Source organism: Dipodomys ordii, unplaced genomic scaffold (genome assembly GCF_000151885.1).
Source record: "Dipodomys ordii isolate 6190 unplaced genomic scaffold, Dord_2.0 Scaffold8, whole genome shotgun sequence".
NCBI lineage: Eukaryota > Metazoa > Chordata > Mammalia > Rodentia > Heteromyidae > Dipodomys > Dipodomys ordii.
The window spans coordinates 19205099-19221103 of NW_012267224.1; the positions used below are offsets into that span (position 1 = coordinate 19205099).

The 16005-nt window shown below is 44.1% G+C and overlaps 1 protein-coding gene across 7 annotated transcripts in view; it reads right to left on the bottom strand.

Moving 5' to 3' along the window:
• Nucleotides 1-11417: 11417 nt before the first annotated feature.
• Nucleotides 11418-16005, bottom strand: part of Rbm47 (RNA binding motif protein 47) — a 130311-nt gene continuing 125723 nt past the window's right edge. For all 7 annotated transcript variants that reach the window (XM_013009041.1, XM_013009039.1, XM_013009038.1 and 4 more), the window contains one exon: nucleotides 11418-14101. In XM_013009041.1, the coding sequence (XP_012864495.1) occupies nucleotides 13862-14101 (240 nt within the window). In that variant the 3' untranslated portion in view covers nucleotides 11418-13861. The remainder of the gene's footprint in view (nucleotides 14102-16005) is intronic.

A 16005-nucleotide genomic window follows, 5' to 3' on the forward strand; every position in this document is an offset into this window, starting at 1 on the left:
GTGCAACACAGAGGTTCATTAACTCTACCACTCTATATTTCCGTGAAAGAAAACTAGCCTCCTCTATTTCAGGTAAGGTGGTTTCAAGTCCTTGTAACTTTTTTTTCTTAAGATTTTTGGTTCTATCTGCTATTCTGTAGATAGCTTGTGGAGGTTTGTTTGTTTTTGTTTGTTAGTTTTGTTCACGGGGCTTGATTCTGGGCCTGGGTGCTGTCCCTCAGCTCTTCAGCTCAAGGCTAGTGCTCTACCACTTGAGCCACAGCACCACTTCTAGTTTTCTGGTGGTTTGTTTGTTGGAGATAAGAGTCTCATGGACTTTCCTGCCCAGGCTGGCTCTGAACTGTGATCCTCAGATCTCTCCTGAGTAGCTAGGATTACAGGTGTGAGCCACTGGTGCCCTGCAGCTCGTGGAGTTTTATGTTTCTAGAGAACTAGAAGGAATGTTCTCTGCTTTTTGTTCCTTCTCATCCACATCCACAAGAAGAATCGGGCAAGCTCACTGTGATTGGGCTGAGGGGAGGCATGGGATGAGACCGTATAAAAGCAGAAATGGGATCCTGGCAGTTTAGCATAGTACAGGCTATGGAGGGAAAAGCTTCAGGAAGTTAGTTGTTCAGCAGAAACTTCCCAGCTGCAGAGGTGACTGGAACTCTGTGATTTGCCATGGAAAGGCCTGGGGTCTTGTGGACATTCTTAGCAAAGCACTGCTTTCTTCCAGATGAGGCCCAGCTCTTAGACTGACATCTGAAAGGTTACTAAACTTGGGGAGGCCCTGAAATAAATCAGGCTCTGGAAAAATACACATCATACTTAGAAAATGTACCCTACACATAATCCTAGATTTTTCCATGAAAGTTTTCTGTGGAGGATGTAGACCACCTAACAGAAGTGAAATATCAGATCGCCTGTGTAAGGTCCATTCCTGGATGGTGAGCAGACCCCGCCCAGGACCTGCATTACCTAGGCAACTGGGACACCTGGAAGAGGTCACATCCGCATCCGCTGAGGTCACATCTGAATCTGATGTGGACACACCTTTCTCTCACCTGATCCCACCTCTTACCTGGTCCCACTTCCCTTTACCTGGACACACGTTTGCCCGTTCCTACCCTATATAAGGCCTAACCCAGGGCCAGACACCCTCTTTTGCCAGCTGCGTGGAGTGCCAACCTTGCCTGGTCCCAGCAGGTCTACTAAATAAACCTACCCCTTACCATGTGCGTGGTGCTGCTCTTACTCGGCTACCTCTTTTTAAAAACCTAACAGCCTACAGTGCTTTGATCTGCCCCAGGGACACAGGGCTAAGGGAAAGAAGATTTTTTTGTTTTATGCTCAGATCCTTCTTCTGTATCCCACTGTGTACCTGAGTTAGGGACATGAGTACCACTCAGAACCTTAGCCAAATCTACAAGTATTAGGGGACTTTAAGCCTATTTTCCTCTGGGACAAGGCAGAAACACATATATTCTGTGTGTGTGTGTGTGTGTGTGTGTGTGTCTGTCTGTCTGTCTGTCTCTGTCTCTGTCTCTCTGTCTGTTTCTCTCAGCCTTTACTTCATTCAACCAAGGTTCAGAAGGGAATTTTCTTCTGAAACTGGGCATCTATCTTACCCCACCCCCTACCTTTGTGGAGCAGTGAATGCTGGGAGATGGTGCTGAGGCTGTAAGCAACTGCAGCAGATTTATCAGGCCCTTATCCCAAATCAATCTACTCCCCACCCCCATCCCCAGGCCATTTTTAGAACACACAGTCTCCTGCCCTGCACGCTGTCCTGCTCACTAGAGAAACAGCCCAGGGTGCTCCTTGCCCTATAGCCTTGGAACTCAGTTCTAAGGGAGGGAGAAAACAGGCCTCCTTGGCTGTCAAAGGTCCTTGCTATCTGAGCATTGCAAAAGCTCAGGGCCTAATCTCTTCTGTAGATAGGCTGAGAGGGCAGAGGCAAAGAATCCTGTTTGTCATAGAATAATGGAATGTTGGAAACCCAAGGCCTCCGAGATCATCTGTTCCAAAAGGACACTACAGCCGAAGGTCAACGCAGGCGGCAGTGAGCATGCCAGTTACCACTTACCAAATACCTGTGGTACCTACTAAGGGGCAAAGCTTTTACCTGTCTCACATCTTCCTATGATGACCATGGTGAAGGAAGGTTCTAGAATCTCTGATTCACAGACAGGAAATGGAGGTCTAGAGAGGCCAGGTGACTTGCCTAGGGCCTCTGAGCTGAGCACAAAGCCCCATTTCCCACATGCTCTTAGCCAGCCCCGCGTACAGCTCCTGTGTCACAGGAGTTGTCTGAAACATGACTGGCAGAATGGATGGAGGAAGGGTGAGCAAATGTAGTCACTATATTCCATGTACATTATGGGCAAAGTTGAACTGTGTAACTTGAAGGTAGGGGTGGGAGGGGGGAGTTGGGGGAGAATGGGGGAAAGAGTGACAGGGACCAAGAACCATAACCTGACTTCGGATTTATAGCCCCTTTGTACAACTACACAAAACTGCTACTACTATTACTACTACCCCCACTACTACCATTATTAGTAGGAAGAATAAAACATGACTGGCAGCTTATGATCACTGTTTCGTAAGTGACCAGTAAACAAGGGGAAAATACACCTGGCCCCACATGGTGGAAGGATTATCCTTCCCCAGCTCATCTTTCCACAGGCCTCTCCAAAGGGGCTGCGAATGTTGACAAACGGGTTGAAATGGGATCAAGTACCAGCCACTGGGCATTTACTTCCTGATTCCCTGGCTCCCTGGTACTTGTCTCAGCGGGTACAAAGTAAAGAGGACGCTGAGAAATCAGAGATGCTGGCAGTTCTGGGAATGGGGGCGCAGAGCCAGGCTGTGTCTCATCTAACCCCTTCCCTGCCTCTTACTATCTGCACATCAGAACCTTTGCCCCAGCGTCCTCTAACTCTGTCTCCCAAGTAGGTGTTTCTCCCAGCCCCATCTCTGCCCTGAAGGCTGACTGATAAGCTAGGCCAGGTGATCGCTCTGCTAGGTAAGGTGGTGATTTCCTTCAGGCAACACTCGAAATGCACTTGGTCAGGCAGCATTGGGGTTCTAAGCAGTCTGTTGAGGATACAGTTAGGAACTCTGGAAGGGCTTGGACGGGGCCATACAACCCAGGGCTGATTCTCCTAATTCTAGGAACACAGGAGACCTGAAACTCTGCTTCCCCTCGCCCCAAAAATCCCTGGAGGAGTAGAGCAAGATTTTCAGGGGTCTGCCCATGAAAAGTGTTAGCCGGACACTGGTGGCTCAGTCTATAATCCTATCTACTCAGGAGGCTGAGATCTGAGGATTGCAGTTCTAGGGCAGCCTGGGCAGGAAAGTCCATGAAACTCTTATCTCCAATTAATGACCAGAAAAAGAAACAGAAGTGGAGCTGTGGCTCAAAGTTGTAGAGTATAGGCCTTTAGCAAAAAAACTTAGCACCCAGGCCCAGGCCCTGGGTTCCAGCCCTACAACAGACAAAATGAAACAAAAGAAAAAGAAAAATGTACAAGTGAAACTCTTGCATCTGTTCCCTCACACAAATCCCATACCTAGTGAGGAACTTGCTAACTTGTACCTTTGGCAACTCCCAGTTGTCTTTCTCTGGACAATAAATAAATGAAAACAAAGCGATGCTTAAAGCCAAGGCAAAGCAAAAGCAATGAAGTATTTTCGAGTATCTTTTATGCATTGGGTTCTATGTGTTGCTCTCTAACCTTCATAGAAACCTGGAGAGATGTGTATCATCATCTTATTTTGCTGGTGAAGAAACTGAGATTCATGATTCACCCAGAGTCTTGAGCAGGAGTTTGAGAGTGGTTGGTGTGACTCAGCACCCAGACTCTTTCTTGGTGCTAGTTCATGTGTCCCTTAGCTCACAACATGACAGCGCTGCCCGGGCTGAGATCTGACTTGTGCTGATTCCTGAGAGATGATTGTGAAACTTTCAGAAATTTGTTGAATCAGTGGTTAAACTGATGAAAAATATCAAATTATGTAAACTTGCTTCAAATACATTCTGTTGAAAAGAAGCTATATAAATACTTCACACTCACCTGTGTTCCTCCTGTTCCTCTGGCTATTTCCATCTCTTGTATCCATGAGTTGGAGAGAATGCACAATGCTGGACTGTTGTACACCTCATCCCAACTCTGGGTTCCGTGATGGCACCTTAGAAGCTGGGGACCAGCCATGTGTGGGTGGCTCACGCCTGTAGCCCTAGCTACGCAGAGGATGGCAGTTCAAAGCCAGCCCAGGCAGGAAAGTCCATGAGACTCTTATGTCCAATAAACTACTCAGAAAACCAGAAGTGATACTGTGTCTCAAGTGGTAGAGGGCTAGCCCTGAGCTGAAGACTTGAGGGACAGCGCTCAGGCCCAGAGTTCAAGCCCTATGACTGACAAGAAGTAGAAGAAGGAGGAGGAGGAGGAGGAAGAAGAGGAGGAGGAGGAGGAGGAGGAGGAGAAGGAGGAGGAGGAGGAGAAGAAAAAGAAGAAGAAATTGTTGTTCTAGTCCCTTATTTCATCATCACAGACACAGGATCTTTAAATTCAGGGATTAAAAGCCCCTAAAACATAAAGATATCTCATTTGGTGGCCTCCAGACGTATTTTTGTGCAGTGGGAATCTATTTTGTCAATGTCAGGCAAGAGCTTAGTACATGAAATAATGAAGAACAGAACTGGCTAAGCTGATATTCGAAATCAGAATTTTGAGTGGCCTTTCTTTCTGTGGTGCTGGGGACGGAAGCCAGGGCCTCATGAATACTAGGCAAGGTGTTGTACTGCTGAGCCATTTCCTCAGCCAAATGTACCACTAAATGGTTGCAACAGATGGTTTTGCTTCCTACCTGTCCTATTGTGGCTTCTCAGACACCCGCATGGTCCTTTCCTCCAACTGCTCACTAATCAGTGGCATCCCCGAAGTTCCGCGATGGTCCTTGCTCCTTTCTCGTTGTGCACCATGCTCGCATCTCATAGCTTCATTCCCAGCACATATATGTTGAGTATAGGTTTCTAACAGTCTTAATGGCACCTGTTCTCTTTTCCCACATTTTAATAAACAAAGAGTTAAAACGGAAAACAGATGTGTTTCTCTACATCAGCCCTAAACAATCCCAAACTGGAAAGAACAATCCCATTTACAATAGCTTACTTGGGAATAAATTTAACCAAGACATGTAACTCTTGTACACCAAAAATTCTAAAACATTCCTGAAATAAAGCCCTAACAAGGAAAGATATTCTGTGTTTATGGAGTGGTAAAGTTAACTTTGTTAAAAGGACGAGTCCTCAAAGTGATCCACAGATTTAGTGCAAGACTTATGGAAATCTCAAGTCTTTTCTGCATTGATGAAAAAACTGGTCTTAAAAAGCATACAGAAGCCAGGTACTGGTGGCTCACACCTGTAATCTAGCTACTCGGGAGGCTGAGATCTGAGGATCATGGTTCATGTGGGCCATAAGCAGTGAGTCGCCCCTGAAGATTTTTTTTTATATGAATGACATTCAGGTTGGATTCTAGAAGATCACTCTGACTCCAGTGTAGAGGATGTGGAAGAAGAGCAAGAATGGAGACTGGCAGACCTACTTAGGAGGCTCCAGAGCCAATACTTTATATACCAGCATGGTACTGTAGCCAGAGCTCCACAGAGAAAACGGGGTGCTGTTTGTGATCACAGGATCCAGAAACAAGGAACCATGTCCTCCTCCACGTGATTGCCCATGGTAGAATTAACTAAGGGGAAGTGAAGTTTAGAATATGTATTATGAGAAGAACATTCTGAAAAGTGAAAGAAGGACTTTCAATGGCCAGCTTCCATTTCAACTCTGGGCCATTCCGGCTCTATTTAGTACCAAGTATTGAAATTAAAGCCTTAAACTATTATTTCATGTTTGCTTTTTTTTCCTGTAAAGATGCTGACATTACATGATCAAGGTTCAAATCCAGCCTCTTTCACATACTCACCAGGTGGGTGAGCTAAAACAAGTTATTAAAGCTCTTTTATCTAGTTTTATTTTTATACCATTCATAATGAAGTAGTAGTAGTAAATACCTCAGTTCTGAAAAAAATGGTCCATGAAAATGAATCCATGCTGTCAGGGTGGTGACTTTCCTTGGGGAGTCATTGGATAGAGCCAAAGAGAAGCTTCTGGAATGCTGGTCATGCTCTTCATCTGGGTGCTGGCTCCAGGCATATGGATCAGTTTGTGGAATTTCACCAAGATTAACATGCTATATACACTGTGTCATATCTATGTTATTGTCAATGAAAAGCTTTTAAACATTCATATAAAATATTGTTGGACATATGGGAAGTATTCGACTGGCAAACCATAATTTAGTCTTATTTCCTGGTGAGTGCTACCCTTTAAGACTCTCCTCTTACTCCCAAACCAGGAAAATGAAGAACAAGACAAAGAAATGCTCACTGAGGGCAGTCTTTTTTTTTTTTTTTTGTCGGTTGTGAGCTTGAACTCTGAGTCTGGGCACTGTTCCTCAACTCTTCAGCTCAAGGCTAGCGCTTTACCACTTGAGCCACAGCGGTTTTGTGAACGGTTTAGTGGAAATAAGAATCTCAGGGCCTTTCCTGCCTAGGCTGGCTTTGAACTGTGATCCTCAGCTCAGTCTCCTGAGTAGCTGGGATTATAGGCGTGAGCCACCAGTGCCCGTTCTGAGGGCAGTCTTGACTGAGCACGTTGGCTGGGAAGAATGATAGATTATTTATGCCTTTCTCAAGTTCAGAAAGTTTCCTCCAGAAAAGCATATTTAGAATAAGCTTCATTTCCAGAATTATTCTCCTCATAGGAGAAAGTGTCCATGGCTATATTTGAATTGGGTGGTGAGCTTGAGGAACTGACACTGTCCCACGGTACTACCACAGTAGTTATTGAAGGTCCTGAACAAGGAGAGGAAAAATCCCAGCACATTTGAATGGGTAGAACCCAATATGATCCCAATACCACAGCTCAAAGTGTCTCCGCAAACTACTGCAGCAAGGTCATCCCAGGAACAAGTAGGCTTCAGTGAGGAGTCTTACCCTCTTAGAATGACTAAGGCCTATTCAGACCTCGTGGTTGGTTAATCATTAATGAAAATCTTTGACAAACAAAGTAGAGCAAGCCAAGAAATCAGGGTGGCTAAAAATTAGCTTGGGAAAGGTCGTTGGTTCCTTGCAAATGCAGAATTTGGAGTTGCTTGGGGTTGTGGCTCTAATGGTGTGGATTGGAGCCCATGGAAGCATATTACCATTGGTGAAAGCAGGATTTCCCTGAAGATTTCACTCAGGACTCTCCTCTACTTTCAGTCACGTGGAGACCTATTGAAACCTTCATTCTTGTTCCAGGGGAGCTTGGCCTAGGGGCCATAGAGATGCCCTGGCAGCCTCATAGAGGGTCCTGGCTAGAACCTGAACCTGCAGAAGGAAGAGGACACTGAAATTCTTGTAAACTGTCCCAGGCAAGGGAGGCTTAGCAGGCCGGTGCCTGGGCCAGGAAAGACATCAAGTAGAGAGCCAGCTGCCTGTTAGAAGTGCCACACTAATTTAGACAAGCCCTTAGCTACAGCCATGTGGGAGGGCTCCGCCATCTGCAAAGAAATGTCAGAGGAATGAATGAACGAATGAATGATCCCGGGTTCTTCCCATGGGATTATTGGCTCCCAACTTCCTTATAGGACCCGGATCTCCTTCCACAGTGAATTTGGGGCTTTGAGCCAAGTGCATTGGGGAAAGATCAGGGGCTGAGCAGCTTGTTCAAAACTCGTTTTCTGTGACAGCCACACTGAACCAGCCTTATGAATGAGTCTGCTTTATAGCCATGTCGAGTCCTCAGTGCCAAACACACTCCATCCCTTTCCTCTCCGCCACCTTCCCCATGCCCCCTCACCCTGAGCATGGCTGCACACATCCTGCACACGGCTGCCATTTCTTTCCAAATAAGTGCCTGGCGAAGACAGTGCCTTGCTATAAATGCTGCCTGGGAAAACAGAGCTGAAGCTGCCGCTGTCTCGCTCACATCTTCCCCTGTGCGAGCAGAAATTATTCAATACTCTCCAATGTATAGTTAATACATGGGTGAATGAGGGGACTCAGGTTAGGGTGGAACTTTGTGATCAAGCACTTGCCTCACACTTGCAAAACTAACAACAAACCCCAAATAAATGATTTAATAAAAACAGAACAGATCTAAAGCTTAAAATGGAATTTGATGGATCTGAGCTAGAGGAAGGCATTCATGTAGCTCGAGCTCAATGGGAAGCAAAGGACCTTTTAGAAAGTGCCCACAATGTGTCAAGCCTTTGAAAATTCACGGTCTTATGTGGTTTTCACCATGACCTTCTGAGGTCAGGATTACGAGGTCTATGCGATTAAGAGATCTGAGAGCTGCGGTGGCTTTCCCAAGGCCACATGACTAAGCAGCAAGGCTGGTACTGTGAGAGGTAGATATTGAGGGCAGCACGTATTCTGGGTATATCCGCCTAAGAAGTTAAAAACAGAGTGATCCTGGGTACCTAGAAATGGAAATCTAATGAGAAGAAGGAGGAAGATTGTATCCACCTGCAGCTGGCTTCCAAGTCTTTTCTAAATTGAACCTAACCCTACTTTTGAACTTTGGGTGAGGAATGAGAAATGTGGGATAGGACGAGGTGAAGGTGAGCATCCGTCACACTATTCTCTAGCTCCTTAACAAAACTGAAAAATGTCATCATTTCATGTTCATAGTGTCAACATGTCCTGTCATGGAAATAGCCATGTCAAAACATCACACTTCTTATGACTAAAAAACCCCCCAAAACTCTGATACAAAAGCAGAGTGCTCATAAGATTTAAAATTTTTTTTGCCTGTCCTGGGGCTTGAACTCAAGGCCTACGCTCTGTCTCTGAGCCTCTCTGTGCTCAAGGCCAGTGCTCTACCACTTGAGCCACAATGACACCTCTGGCTTTTCTGGAGACTCATCGTGGAGATGAGTCTCAGGGACTCTCTTGTCCAGGCTGGCTTCGAACTGGATCCTCAGATCTCAATCTCCTAAGTAGCTAGGATTACAGGCACAAGCCATTGGTGCCCAGCCCCTTAAGACTTTATAATAAAGGTAGTATCATGTAATAGTTGAGGTCATAGAAACCAGACTACACTGACTTCTGATTTTCAACTAAGTACTTGCATGTGTTGACATATTTTTGAAATTAAAAAAAGGAGCATCTATATATTGTAATGAAGAATCAGAAGGGTATCACAGCATTTTTTTTTCTTTTTCTTTTTGCCAGTCCTGGGGCTTAAACTCAGGACCTGGGCACTATCCCTGAGCTTCTTTTACTCAAGGCTAACATTCTACCACTTGACCCATAGTGCAATTTCTGGCTTTTTCTGCATATGGGGTACTAAGGAATCGAACCCAGGGCTTCATGCACTCTACCAGGGCAAGCACTCTACCACTAAGCCACATTCCCAGTCCCTAGCATGTGCTTTTAGCATGTATGGGGCCTTGGTTTTGATGCCCAGCACCAATCAAGCAAAGCTAGAGGGTAGATCAGATTTCCTGTGATAGTTGATAAGAGTCCTCCATCTTTGTGCCTCGTAGCTGGAATTCTTTAAATCTGTAAGTGTACACTCGTTCACCAACCTGACATATTCTATTGTGTCTTCTAAGGTCTGCAGGCATTTTCAGCCACTCAACCTCTAGTTCCTATCCAGTAAGTTGCATGAGAACACATTTTTTGAAAAATACAGAGAGCAGGGCACTAGTGGTTTATGTCTATAATCCTAGCCACATAGAAGGCTGAGATCTGAGGATCACCGTTCAAAGCCAGGCTAGGCAGGAAAGTCCATGAGACACTTATCTCCAGTTAACCACCAAAAAGCCCGAAGTAGAACTGTGGCTCATAGTGATAGAGTGCTAGCCTGGAGGGGAAAAAGCTCAGGGACAGAGCCCAGGCCCCGAGTTCAAGCCTCACACTGGCACAAAACAAAAACAATAACAACCTAAGTAGACTAGGATAACCTTGAACTTTCCATCCTCTCGCCTCAGCCTTCCAATACGGGATTATAGGCACACGCTATCTCAACAGGCTTTCCTTTTCTTTCCCTAAAACATTCAGTTTACCCAAGTCCAGGGTCAGTGTGCTGTTCTAGTCTGGGACCCCAGGCTGACGACTCAGATGTGAGTCTCCGTTCTCACCAGCTGTGTGACCTCAGCGAGGCCTGCATCTGACTACTTCATGATTTATTATGTGGTCCACCTGAGATGTGGCATCCAGAGCCTACTGAGTCACATCATCTCTGCCTTCACGCTCACCTGGCCTGGTCCTTTGTGCTCTCCACTAGGTCATCTCCAAACGGCCAGAGAAACCAGACTTTGGCTCCTAGAACAAAGCCTGCATGGAGCAGAGGTTTGGGACCACAGTAAGGCAGTGAGCTCTTTCTAAGCATCTAATATAAACTCTTCTCCACAAGATCTGTTGCCCTTAAGAACACTGCCTAATGATGGGTCTCCTTGGGAAGTTCCCAGGCTTCTTCTGGCTCTAGAAAGGTCTTTATGTGTTTAAGAAGAAGTTAGGATTGTAGGTGGGAGGTCATGACCAAGGTTTAAAGTTAATTACTTAATTACTGGCAAACCCAAAGGGACAAGTTTTTTGTTAATTAATTACTGGCAAACCCAAAGGTACAATTTTGAGAAGTTCCACAATTCTATTGACAACTTGTCACTTTCTAATTGCTTGCTGGGGTTTGCTGATAGATTCTGTCTGAAGTTGGTGATGGTATCATGAGAAAAAGGGAAGGAAGCATTCAGTGAACCTTGTTCACCTGCAAAGGAGAAAAAAGAAAATCCTGGTTTCTGATGAAGTGACCAATATCAAGATCTCCTGCACTTACATGAGATTACTAAATAATTCAGTGTGCCAACTGCCATTTCTCCTTCTGACTTTAGAGCTCTGGAATCATAAACAAATGTCCACCCTGACAGCAGCGACAGGCTTTGCCTTATCTATTCCCAATCAAAAGCTGACTATTAATCAACTATTCAACCTTCTACCATACCCAGTCTAAGTCACGGCATAGCAATTATTCACAATCCAACCTCTTTCCATAGTCCTTCTTGGCAAAGATATGACAAAAGCATGAACATTTCTCCAACAGAAAATGTCGATTTAGTTCATTCCCCCTACAGGGTTTTCCTAATTTGTTGGGGTTTGTGTGTTTATGTGTTAGAGGAGAGCTGTCTTATAAAAATAAAACACATCTTAAAATTGCTTTAAAGAAAGCTTTATTTACTACATACATCCTTAGAATGTATTGTAAATGGAGCAAGATCTAAAAAGCTTTTCCAATACAAAGCAGCTACAGATAACTAAACTATGAGCATGTTTGAAAATAAAACTCTAAGACTCTGTTTTAAAAACATTTATATAGTTTGTTCTTAACCCTAAAAAAAAAAAAAGAGTTCACATTTCAAGTTATAGACTCACCTCAGTAGTGTGTACATGAAATGGTTTTTCAAATAGGAACAGGTAAGACCACAGAGGGTTTTGGGTAACTTAACTGGCTGTCACCAACATTTGTTTTCAAGGTAGCCTGGTGGTTGCCAGGTTAAGATAACACCTTTTATTTTATTTTATTTTTTGCAAATGGTTTATAGGCACATGTAAAATACAGTAGGAACACTGGGCCAGCATGTCATCCAGTGAATCTCTGTGAACAATCATTTGCTGGAAGAATGATGCTTGCTTTCTTTCACACAAGTCAAGGGAAGAGGGTCGGATCCGAATGGCATTTTTTGGTTAGGTTTTGCTCGCCCGTGCACTTGCATTTGCATGCAGCTTTCTGGCTAGAGCATCAGAATCATTGCACGATTACTTCATGTCATACAAGAAGGATGGAAAGGAATACCAGGAATGTTTAAAGGCCTTAGCAGGCACTCAATAATTTTATAGAATAGCTAAAAAATAAATATTCCTTATATATATAAAAGCTCATCGAGATGAGCAGGGATGGAAGGCATTTGGGAATCTCCTATTTTTTTTTAAATAATAAAGACAATAAGCAGATACTCGAAAAGTATTTGCTAAGGGCGTGGTCCTCTTATGAATCCACAAGTAAGAATTCCGCCATCCACAAAAATCCAGTGAGTTAGAAATATTTCACAGATCTCTACCATGACATAAAACACAATGGTGTACCTGCTACCTACTGCACACCTCATTTTCTTGATTAAAGCCTTTTTTTAATAAAAAAGTTAACTTGATGTAGTTCATAAAACATGACAATCTTAACATGTGACTGTATTTTACATTCACTCTGTGAAACAAAAAAACCTGTGACAAAACAGGCACTAAACACTGGACAATATATTTCCTAATAAAACAAATCTGCTTAACTAATAATAACATTGAAATAAAATGGTTTCAGTTTTGCATTGAACTATATGCCATGAACTTCCTCAACGTGAAAGGATTGAAAGTAAGCATTAGAAGATATTTACAAACTTTCTTTCAACTCTGGCAGGTCTCTCCTGCTCCGGGATGTGCATGGTCCAAGTTCACTGCCAAGTGCACAGTACTGGAGGGACAGCCCTGTTCAACAAACATCACGTTTCCAGCCCCTCTGACAACCCACAGACGTTTTGCATAATGCATGATAAGGCAAACTACAGGCTTGGCTTTCTGCTGACAAGTCTTTAGGGCCTTGTCTAGAAGCACATACATTCTTTGTCTCTAAAAACTCATACTTCAAAATAATAATAATGAAAAGCAGTAGAAAGGGACTTAAAAGTTTTATACTGGACAATTAAATAGCTATGCAAAGATGTCTTAGGCAAACATATTAAAACCTTGTGCTTACATGTAGTCTGCTATTGAAAAGAGCACAGATAGAAGATAAAACCTCCCAAATCCCTCCAAAAAATATTTATCACAAAACAAAAAGACCCAGTATAAACCCAGGAAGAAGTATAAAAGATAGTAGGTTTTTTTTTCCCCCTCTACTGCAGTTTAGCTATTTGTCCTAAACTTGAGAAACATTGGAGATGAATTGGGAGATGGAGGAGAGAGGAAGGGATTAGTAGCAGGAAAGGCACCTAGAGAATGAGGGCCGGGGAAAGATGGCAGGTCAGGGCTTTCCAGTGTTAGACTCAGAGCACGGATGAGTCTTTCCCAGGCTGGTTTAAGGAGAGGCTGAGTGCTTCATTTCAACTAAAAAAATAAAGGCATTGTCACATCACCAGCCCTTGATACCAGCAGAAAAAATACAGCAGAGGTTTTAATTTATTTAAAATTGCACATTCCAGTACCACTTTCAAAAAAAATGTCTTATGTAGTATTTTAAAGCACTATCGTTCGTATCTTTAAATATTGAATATATATATTTTTTTCAAAATAGTTCCCTAGCTGCTCAAGGGTGCTTTAAAAATCTTTTTAATATATAGGTGATAAGATTATTCTTGAAAGTACTACAAAATAGAAATCTCTGGAGTGCAACAGTTAAGAAAATAACCTTCATACTGAAAATATATCCTTAGAAAACAACACAATACAACAAAAACCCCGGAAAACCTCTATACAAGTGTCGTACAAATTTGGGAAAAAAAAAAAAAGATGGAATTAAGGCACGAACCTTTTTTGCAAGTCTCTTAGAAATGTATGAACACAGGCCTGCTAAGTTGGAAAGTCTTTAAAAAACAACAACAACAACAAAACCCGAGTGAAAACTTTCTCTCTCTATATATAGCGTTTTCTGGTGTGATATTTGACATTCTTCACTCAGGACCCATGTAGGTAGGAATGGAACACATTCTGTCTTCATAAATAGTAGAGTGTTCGTTCCTTCAGCGGTGGCTTGGTGGCTTGTCCCTGGGGGCAACCAGGCTCAGTACGTCTGGTAGACGTCGTGGATGGGGACCGGGATAGCAGCGGCGGGGAAGGCCTGAGGTATGTAGCCCGCGTAGCCTCCGTACACGGCCGCGGCGGCGGCTGCATTCTTCTGTAGTGTGGCGATGGTGGCTGTGGCCGGGGCGGCAAATGGGACATAACCGGCCCCATAGATGCCGGCAGCAGGAATTCTCTGAACATTCGGAGCCACGGTGTACACTGGAGTTATGGGGCGACCCTGGAGAGGAGAGGTGAAGAGAATCCTTGCTTCAACCTGGGTGTGAGCACCGTCCTCCATTCATTTACAACCATCCTCCAGGGGGCTGGGAGCAGCAGGATGGAGAGAGAAGACTTCTCACTCAGGGCAGGTGACAACTACTCTATTTACTCGCTCACATTCAGTAATGAGACCCTTGATGAAAGGGGAGATGGACAGGGAAGGCTGAAGGGGAAAGGTTGGATTCCACTGGAAATCTTCTATCCCTCATTGCACTCAGTCAGTCAGAGAGAAGGGAGTTCAGAATCTACCATCCACACAGTATGTATGTATATATTTATGTATTTAGTGGTCGTGGGGCTTGAACTCTGGGCCTGGACGCTGTCCCTCAGCTCTTTGGCTCAAGGCTAGTGCCCTACCACTTGAGCCACAGCACCACTTCCAGTTTTCTGGTGGTTAATTGGAGATAAGAGTCTCACAGACTTTCTTGCCCAGGCTGGCTTTGAACCACCATCCTCCGATCTCAGCTTCCTGAGTAGCTAGGAGTAGGTGTGAGCCACCAGTGCCCGGCTCCCACACAGTAATTAAACATGAGTGTTTTTGTTGCTGTTTGGTTTCGTTAGGCACTGATGGTTTACACCTGTAATCCTAGCTACTCAAGAGGCAGAGATCTGAGGATCATAGCCCAGGCAGAAAAGCCCAGGAGACTCTCGTCTCCAGTTAACTACGAAAAGCCAGAAGTGGAAGTATGACTCAAGTGATAGAGCACCAGTTTTGAGCAGAAAAAGCTAAGGGACAGTACCCAGTCCCTGAGTTCAAGCCTCAGTACCAGCACCGGAAAAAAAAAAAGAGTGTTTTTCCTAAAGTATGTCCACTAAGCCAGGCATGGTGGTACATGCCTGTAATCCTAAGACTTGAGAAGTTGGTGCATGAGGATTATGAGCTAGCTAAAAGCCAGCCTAGACTGCATAACAAGATTCTGTCTCAAAAGAAATAAAAAAATAAAGCTGGCTGGATGCCGGTGGCTCACGCTTGTAAACCTAGCTACTCAGGAGGCTCAGATCTGAGGATCACAGTTCAAATCCAACCCAGGCTGGAAAGCCAGTGAGACTCTTATCTCCAATTAATCACCAGAAAACCAAAAGTGGTGCTGTGGCTCAAGTGGTAGAGCGCCTACCTTGAGCTGAAGAGCTGAGGGACAGATAACACCCAGGCCCACGACTGAAAAAAAAAAAGTAAAACAATAAAACAAATATGTACCCCCTGAATATATGCCAACTGCTTCAATTTATACTTGCCTGACGGAACATGCTTCAGAAACAGAGCAGAAAGAGGACTGTGTCATGTTAGTGGAGTGGGTCCCCCCAATAGGGACAGTTTCTTCACAGTAAACCCCGTATTTCCAGCCAGTGTGACAGGTGGTCTCCCACATGGCGGCAATATACGCACAATTTGTAGATTAGAGGAGTCAATTAACTTGGAGCATTGGAGAAAGCATCTAAAAGTGGGGACAGCATGCACGGTTTTGAAGGATAAGGAGGAGTTTCTACATGAGGAGGGTCACTGTAAAGATGGCTGCCTCTGTGCTCTATATTTGTGCCTGCCATGCCCACAGGAAATATATACAATGTTTCCAGAGAGACAGGAGTAGGAGGACAAGACCTTGAGGCCCAATAATTCTCCAGGGATTTGCCAGGGAGCAGTTCAGGGAGCTGTTCAATAGAAAATGGGTGTTTTGGTATTAAAACTTTACAAAATACTTGGTATGCCTTATGTTCCATAGACTATGCTCAACTGAATGCTGGCATTTGGTCTCTCTTCCTCGCTATATCTCAAAACACAAGATTTATAATACAGGAAATGGAAATGTTTATTTAAAAGGTATTGGGCTAGAGGTGTGGCGTTTGCCTAGCAAGTATGAGATC